We start from the raw sequence: 8349 nt of genomic DNA, 5'->3' as shown, positions 1-8349 counted from the left end.
TACTGTAACGGTAGTAGGACCTAGGCCTAGAACTCTAGTACTAATATAATTGGGGTGGCTGTCCCAAAAGGATCTTTCCGCAGCGAGTCAGGGCGTATAAAAATGATTAACTCTTACAACAATGGCTTACAAACTACACAATCGAACATTAAGTCTAACGTTAAAATGACCTTATATTAGAAACTAGAACTCTAGAGTCTAGTTCTTTGTTAGTAATATTAAACATTACCAAAATATTAAATGGGAAAAGTGTGACAAACTACTACTACTTACTACTTATTCGAGGGCATGTACTTGCTATAATATGTACTTGCTTCAGCCGATGCCAACTCGGGTTCCATAAACAAAGTTGCGCCTCCAAACCTCTCTATTTAACATGACTGTCCGTAAGTCATTAATGCTTTCAAGGCCTGCATCCTTCTTCAGGACACTGATTAAAGTGGCCTTACGTCTCCCTCGTTTTGCAGTTCCCTGTTTAGGTTCCCAGAGTACGAGGGAATTCGCAGATAGCTCAGGGTGTCGCACACAGTGTCCCGCTAATCGCATCCTTCTCTCACGCACTTTGTCAGACACCTTTGGCAATGTACCATACAAATCATCATTTCTAACGTAGTCACTCCATGACACATTAAGGGCTATCCTGAGCATGCGTGTGTACACTCCGTCCAATGCTTTCTCTTGTCTGGCTGTAAGTGTCCACGTCTCTGCTCCATACAGTAATACAGACTCAACTGTTGTGACAAAAAGTCGCCGTTTTATGTCGTCGCTAAGCTGAGATTTCCACACTTTCCTCATACTGTGCAAAGCATTCCATGCGTGGCCACGTCTGATCCTGATGTCTTGTTCTGTCGAGGCAATCCAGGAGCCCAGATACTTGAAGTCGTTCTTCACATCGAGTACTGCGCCGTCTAAGGTTGTGATAGTGGTATCGTCGATATTAAATGCCATCACCTTTGTCTTCTTTGCATTGAGCCGTAGACCAATCTTCTTGCACTCCTTTTCCACTGCAAATAGCAGCTCCCTTGCCTTTTCAGTTGTATCTGATATTAAGGCAATATCGTCAGCAAAATCAAGGTCAGTGACCATTACGGGCGGAACACGACGGCTTTGACGGGGCACCAATGTAAATCCAAGCTCCTCCTCCTTGCCATTGATGGCAAGCCTCAAAGCATAGTCAAGGGCTACGATAAACAGAAAGGGTGCCAATGTGTCTCCTTGAAGTACCCCAGCCAGTATTTCAAAATACTCTGTCTCTCCATCAGGCGAGCACACCTTTGCATGCGTCTTGGAGTAAATGACATCAATCGCACGAACTAGTTTCTCAGGAATGCCATAAGCGTTGAGAATCTCTAGGAGCTTCCCCCGATGGATGCTGTCAAAGGCCTTCTTGAAATCGATAAATGTGATCACTGCAGGGAGGCTCCTATCTCTCACTCCTTCAAGTATTCTTCTAAGTGCCAGGATCTGTCCTACAGTCGATCGTTCCTGTCGGAAGCCATTCTGGGAGTCCCTAAGCAGTGGATCAATGTAGGGTCTGATGCGGTTCAAGATCATTCTGTTATATGTTTTGGATACTACTGAGCTCAGACAAATCCCACGGTAGTTGTCAGTCTGGGAGAGATCCCCTGACTTTGGTACTGGGATGATGTTAAGTGTAGACCACTGTTCCGGCTGGTCCCCATCCTCATATGAGCGGTTGATAAATTCTAAGATAATATCATCCACAGGAACATATTTCAGAACTTCAGGGGCTACCCCATCCTCCCCACTGCTTTTGTTGTTCTTCATTTCTGCTTTAGCCTTCGTGTACTCACTCATCGTAAACGGACCATCTGGTATGGGAAGGTCACTAAAAATAGGTGTTATTGGTTCATTACTTTCTAGAAGCTCAGGAGGGTTGCCCAAGAGGTTCTTGAAGTGTGAGTACCAGGTCGCAACTCTCTTTTCTGCACTTTCACCTCGAATCCTGACAGACTGAGATGCCTTTCGTCCGGAGATGTCATTGATGAGCTTCCAGCTCAGTCCATATTTTCTATTTTCATGTGCTTGCTCTACTTCAGCTATTTGCCTACGCAATTTTTCCTGATCCAGAATTGCATATGTTCTGTACAAGTTTTCCCTTGTCCTTGCATATTCTTCTCTGCTCTTGCCATCTTCACCCTTGTCTGCGATGAACGCCCTATATGCAGCTTTCGTCTTCTTCCTGGCAACAGTAACTTTAGGGTTTAAGCTTTGCTCCTCCCTCCGAGCCTTTTTGATCTGCTTGAGACATGTTTCTGCTGCTTGTTGATTTGCATTAATAAAGCGTTGGTACGTTTCTGTGGCAGACTCATTCTCCTCCTGGAGTACATGAAATCTGTTTCTTATTTCCACTGCGTATTGCTCCTGTAATTGACGGTCGGTTGTTAGATCCTCCCAAGCATATTTCACTCTTTTCACTTTCTGCTTTTTCGGCGCCCTAAGACTAAGTCTTATTGTTGCAGTCACCACCCTGTGATCAGATCCGAGAGAGGAAAAGTACCCATATGCTTCACTGTTAACGATGCTTTTACGCCACTTCTTACGTGTCAGAATATAATCTAACTGATGGGTGGTCTTGTTTGGTGACATCCATGTCCATAGTTTTCCCTTTCGTTTCTGAAAGAGCGTGTTTGTGGCCAATAACTGATATTCTTCCATCACATCAAGCAGTCGTCTGCCATTGTCATTCGTCTGGTCATTGCATGTGAACAGGACATCATCTGGACCGAGTCGTGCGTTGAGATCGCCAAGCACCACCAAGAAGTGATGGCGAGGAACAGCTTCAATTGCTTGACGAAGATTGTCATCGAAGTCAGTTTTGTCAGTGCTAGCTGCATATTCACATGGTGCATATGCAACAATTACAGTTAATGTAGGATTTCCCTGGAAGGTTGCTTTAATCAGCCTGTCTGAAATACGATCTACACCAATAAGAGCCCTTTGAGCTATCTTGCCGATAACAATACCAACTCCTCCTATTGCCGCTTGCATTGTATTCCTCCATGCTGATGCCGTGTAGAGTTCATACCCCTGACCAACTTTATAGCAGTTGATGTCATCTATCCTGTCTGTCTCATGCACCTGTCTGTGCTCCTGGATCCCACATATTTCTACACTCTGCTTCTTCATATTCCAGACCAGTTCATCGGTCTTTAACCCTGAGTCACCATCCGCGATCTTTGGCATCGTCAGAGTTTGGATGTTAAACGTGGCCATCTTGAGAGGCTGCTTACATCTTAACATTGCCACGGGTTTCTTACACCTATCAGTCGTACCCCTCCCTGAAGGGTTTAAGGGCACGCCATCATCATGTCCGCGTTGCGAACGTGTTCGAACCCTCGCAGCATTAAATCTCCTGCGGACTCCCGCCGCTGGAAGTATAGGATTTGGTCGGGCATTTGTATTCATGGTTCCATTCATAGCTAAAAGTACGAGCGAGGGTCGCTACTCCTCTCGCCCAGAATAGTGATACAAAAGTAAGAAGAGAAAAATTCAACATTAGGTCCAGTTGTACCGGTAAGCCATATGGGTTATACTCTATGCCTACCTCGTTGGTGATGGTTTAAGGCAACTGACAGTTGAGGAAAAAGGAACAAGAAAATGTCACGCGACTGTTACGAAGACACTCTCTGATTCTATACAGGTCGAGATCCAGTAAAGTGCAAGCATAACATCAGGTGACACAGATGTCCGGGGTTTTTATTTGTTTATTTTGCTGTTTCTAGTTTACCTTTCGAACTTGGTTGGATGTTGCTCCTAGCAGTTCTATATCAAATAATCTATATTATCCGCGAATATTTATACTGTTTAGAAAGTATTATGTTGTGCATAAAAGAGAAGGTTATATAGGAAAAGAGAAGTAGAGTTTGATCTGTCTGGTTACGCCGTTCCCGTTAACACAGAGTATACCCTATGTTAACACCAGTGAAGTCTCGGCCTTTCCTGGGGGCAGGCGCCTTTACCCTATCTGACCTAGTGTAGGATCAACACAAACCTAACAGACAGGGAACTCTGTGAATAAGGTAGAACGACAGGAAAGAAGAAGAAAGGACATAATAGTAGATAAGAGAAGGGAAATCTAGGGCGATTAACAGTACCAGAGGACGAACAGCGTAAATCTCTGTGACGTCATAATCATAGGCAAAATTATAGGCGCCCTGCTAGCCAGCGCGTACTTGTAGTTGAGGAGATCTATAGTGACATCACAATTAGTTGCATTCCTTGCGTAGCATTATGCGCGCGTCTATTCAGCGTATTTTTGTTTATAGTTGTTATTGTTGCACGCTAAATTTGTAATACCTCTTCTACAAAATCGGTCAGAAATGAGTCAAAAACCCGGAAAAAAACTCAGAAACACTCAAATTACGTGCTACATACCAGACATCATCGGCATCAGCGCAGTGAATGCAATCTAGCTGTATGAAAAAGTCCTTTCGATGAAATGCGCAAGTGCTGAAAACACAGCATAAAGACGGAGCTCCAACCCAGCACGTCCGTCCTCTGGTACCCTCTGATAACTGCGTTATCAGACAAACACGTCTTGCTATAATTAGACGTTGGTACTCACCAGCAAAAGTTTGCAAATTGCCGTAAAGATAGGATACGGTCCTCCAAGAAGGCAGCAACATGAGCAATCGTTCGCGAACAGTGTCTCCTCAATAGGAGAGAACCGTATACTGTTTTTACAGCAATTTGCAACCTTTTGCTGGTGAGTACCAACATTCTGTAGTATTATTATGATAGATTAGTAGGTCTAACACGTGTCGTTAGGTCTAACTGCAACCAGCAGCCCCATACGCATAGCATTACGCTATGCGTATGAGGCTGCTGGTCGCAGTTAGTCTAGGTCCCGTGGTTTGTTACGAGGTGCGTTTGTCGCGCTAGTCCCACTGCGCTGACTAGTCTATAATTTTTAGTATTGGATCATTTTAATGTTTGATTGGTGTTTTCATAAGCCACCGTAAAAGTCCATCGTTTTTATCTGTCGCAACTCGCTGATGTCTTGTTATGTAGTAAAAGCTAGCATACAAGATAAGTAGCGATATTATTATTTGATATACAATGTACTTTGCTAACACTACAAGGTAACTCCGATATCGAAGCTCTGTTTGTCTGCCAACAACGGAGCTTCGAAGGAACGTACACGTGTATTGTGAAATTTGCGAAGCACTGTGGAGCCGGGAAATGTGCAAACGCCGGGAAATGTGCAAACGCCGGGAATTGTGCAAACGTCTCGCCGGGAAATGTGCAAACGTCTCGCCGGGAAATGTGCAAATTTCATCAACGGGAAATGTGCAAACATGACGCCGGGAAATGTGCAAAAGTTCAATTTTGCCGGGAAATGTGCAAAACGTCGCCGGGAAATGTGCAAATCATTTACTTTAGCAATATTGTGTATAAAGATAGTAGATAAACTCCATATCAAAACTGCCCATGAACTTCCACCATTTAGATTTTCTTAATGATATCCTTGACAGATTTTCACCAAAATTGGCAGGTAGCACGATTATGGCAATGGGATCTCAATTTGTTTATATAGTAGCCACCCCCCCTCCCCCCCCGAAAAATGGGAGGGGGCTCAATTAAGTCCCAGAACTACGGTGAATTCTTCTTGTACTATACAACCAAATAAGAATGAGCTAGTATGGTTCTTTAATCCTAAAGGGGCCGGGCTTTTTTGGCTATGCTGAGACGGGGGGGGGGGGGGGGGGGGGATGGATCCCCCCCCCTCCCCCATGAGATCTCGGCCATTGGTGGTGCGATCACGATGAAATTTCGCATGCGTGAGACCCACGTCATAATCTACAAGATTGTGTCATAAGATTTTTTGAAACAATCAATTTCTAATTTTAATTAATTAATTATGCAAATTAAGCTCAAGATGATATTTTAGCCTATATAATTAAAAGCATTGAGAGTCTAATTTTTGATCTGTAAATCTGTTTTTGCATATTCAACAATTGTACATCACAAAAACTTCCAAAACTCATTTCAATTCTTATGTATTTCATTGTTTTCAGAATTTCTTATGTATTTCTTTGTTTTTAAACTTTTGTTTTTTCTTTGTTCTTTCATTGGAAATTGTCACTGACCACTCTTCTACCATAATTAGCACAAAATTAATAAATGAAAGTGATTAATTGTAAAAATAATCAGGTTTTTATGACTTTCATGACAGAACATTGTTTTCCATAGGAAATGTACACAAAATCACAAAATTGTGCCCGTTTTGGGGCGTGGCTTCGCAAAAGTATGCGCGCACGTTGCAAATTTGGTCTCAAAAGTTGCGCGAAACTTGAACGAAGAAAGTCAAGAAGCCTCGCGACGAGGCCTTCTCGCGTTACAGATTTATAGCGCGAAACGTCGAGGGGGGGGGGCGGATTCCGCCCCCCCCCCCCCCGGGCCCTTTTAGGGTTAAAGATATTGATGACAGGAGTTCACGTTTAATGGCAGATCCAGGGATGCAGGGCACGGGGCCATAAGTGGGGAGGAGTCTTCAAATTGAAGCCTCAGAGTCCCTAAACTAGTGCTATGAAGACATTAATGACTGAAATTGCATGTTTGATTATGACGGATCCAGGGGTGTCCGGATCGCGGGGGAGGGGGTGAGGGGAGGAGAGGGATTTTCTACATTGTCAGTATCTTCTTGAAAAGTCTAGGACAGATTTTCATGAAACTTGTCAGATAGCCTCATTACGGTGATATGATCTTTATGAATTGAAATTAGCCCCCAATCCTCCTTCCCCCCCCCCCACCCCCGGCCGAAAAAGGAGGGGGGGGGGGGAGTTGAAGCCTCAGAGTCCCTATACTCGGGATTTTTAAAAATCTTTTTCTGTCGAACAAAAAAGAAGAAGATAGAGCTAAGTTAGTGCCTTGTATGACTGAAATTTCATGTTTGATTATGGTAGATCCAGGGGTGCCCTGATTGGGGGTGGGGGGAGGGGAAGTGATGGAGAGGAGGGGGATTGTCCACATTTACTGCATCTTCTTGATAAATCCCAAGAAGGATTTTCACCAAATTTGGCAGATACCATCTTTACGGTGATATGGTCTTATATGGTAAAATGAGCTCCACCCCCTCCCACCGCCAGGGGGGGGGGGGGGGGGGAGTTGAAGTTTTAGGTCCCTAACCTCTGGAATTTGTAATCTTCTTCTGTTGAACCGAAGAATATGGAACTACGTTATATGAAGACACTATAGTTACTAAAATTTCAGATTTGATTATGACGGGTCCAGGAGTGCGCTGATAAGGGGTGTGAGGGGGATTTTCCACATTTTCTGCATAGTCTTTTAAAATATACGACGGATTTTTACCAAACTTGGCAGATAGTATATTTATGGTTATTCGATATTAATTTTTTTTTAATTGAATCCCCCCCCCCCCCCCCCCGCCGACGAGGAGGTGGGGATTGAACCCTCAGAGTCCCTATTCTCTTGATTTTTTTTTTTACTTCTGTCGAACAGAAAAAGTTAGTGCTGTAAAGACATTAATGACCGAAATCTCATGTTTGATTATGGCGGGTCTAGGCGTGCTCTGATCGGGGGTAGGTGAGGGTGAGGGGGAGGGGGTGCTGTTCGTTATTCCGAAGGTTCGCTGTTCCGAAGGTACGTTATTCCAAAGGGTCGTTAATCCGAAATACGCAAAGTCCCTATACCTAGAGGTTCGTTAATCCAAAAATGAAAAATCCGAAAATTTGTGGCGTTATTCCGAACGTTCGTTATTCCGAAGACTGGTTAATCCGTAAATGAAATTCGGAACAATGAACCTTCGGAATAACGAATCTTAGGAATAAAGAGGTTTCGGAATAACGAACCTTCGGAATAACGAGCTGTAACCAGGGAAAGGAGGGGGATTTTCAAAATTTTCTCCATCTTCTTGAAAAATCTATGACGAATTTTCACCAAACTTGGCCATAGCATCTTTATGGTGATAGTACTGTAAATACAGTTAATGCATGATGTAGGCTCAAGTTTACAATGACAGATGAAGGGATTCCCAAAAAGGTGAGTGGGTAGGAAGGAGGCTTAATTTTCACTTTTTTTTTTCTTTTTCCTGAAAACTCAAGACGCATCCCTCGGATAATAAAATTATATATCAACTTTAAAAAATAATAAAAAAAAAAACTTCTATACAAAAATGATGGAGCTAATAGAGTGCTGGTGCCTGTTATGGCAAGTTAATTCATGAATATTAATGTTAAGTTCGGCGGAGGCGGATTTGTCACATATTCAGCTTCTTCTTGAAACCCTTATATAATAGATATTTGCCAAGCTTGAAACGTAGCGTAGCGTATTTATCTGGTGATATGACCTCAATTTGTCTAAATG

At 43.2% G+C, this 8349-nt stretch overlaps 1 protein-coding gene across 1 annotated transcript; it reads right to left on the bottom strand.

Annotated features, from left to right (window-relative positions):
* Window positions 1–315: 315 nt before the first annotated feature.
* On the bottom strand, window positions 316–3237 carry LOC139730539 (uncharacterized). The gene has a single exon (XM_071641395.1). It carries the CDS (start codon window positions 3235–3237, stop codon window positions 316–318), a length of 2922 nt encoding a protein of 973 aa, XP_071497496.1.
* Between the last annotated feature and the right edge of the window lie 5112 nt (window positions 3238–8349).

Source organism: Diadema antillarum, unplaced genomic scaffold, assembly GCF_040938485.1.
Source record: "Diadema antillarum isolate AM-2024a unplaced genomic scaffold, OU_Dant_1.0 seq00000320_RagTag, whole genome shotgun sequence".
Lineage (NCBI taxonomy): Eukaryota > Metazoa > Echinodermata > Echinoidea > Diadematoida > Diadematidae > Diadema > Diadema antillarum.
The sequence above is the reverse complement of the archived record's forward strand: the minus strand, read 5'-3'. Positions and strand labels throughout refer to the sequence as shown.

Excerpts from the sequence above, each read along its gene's own strand:
- LOC139730539 (XM_071641395.1), bottom strand. The coding sequence starts at position 3,237 with ATGGCCACGTTTAACATCCAAACTCTGACGATGCCAAAGATCGCGGAT.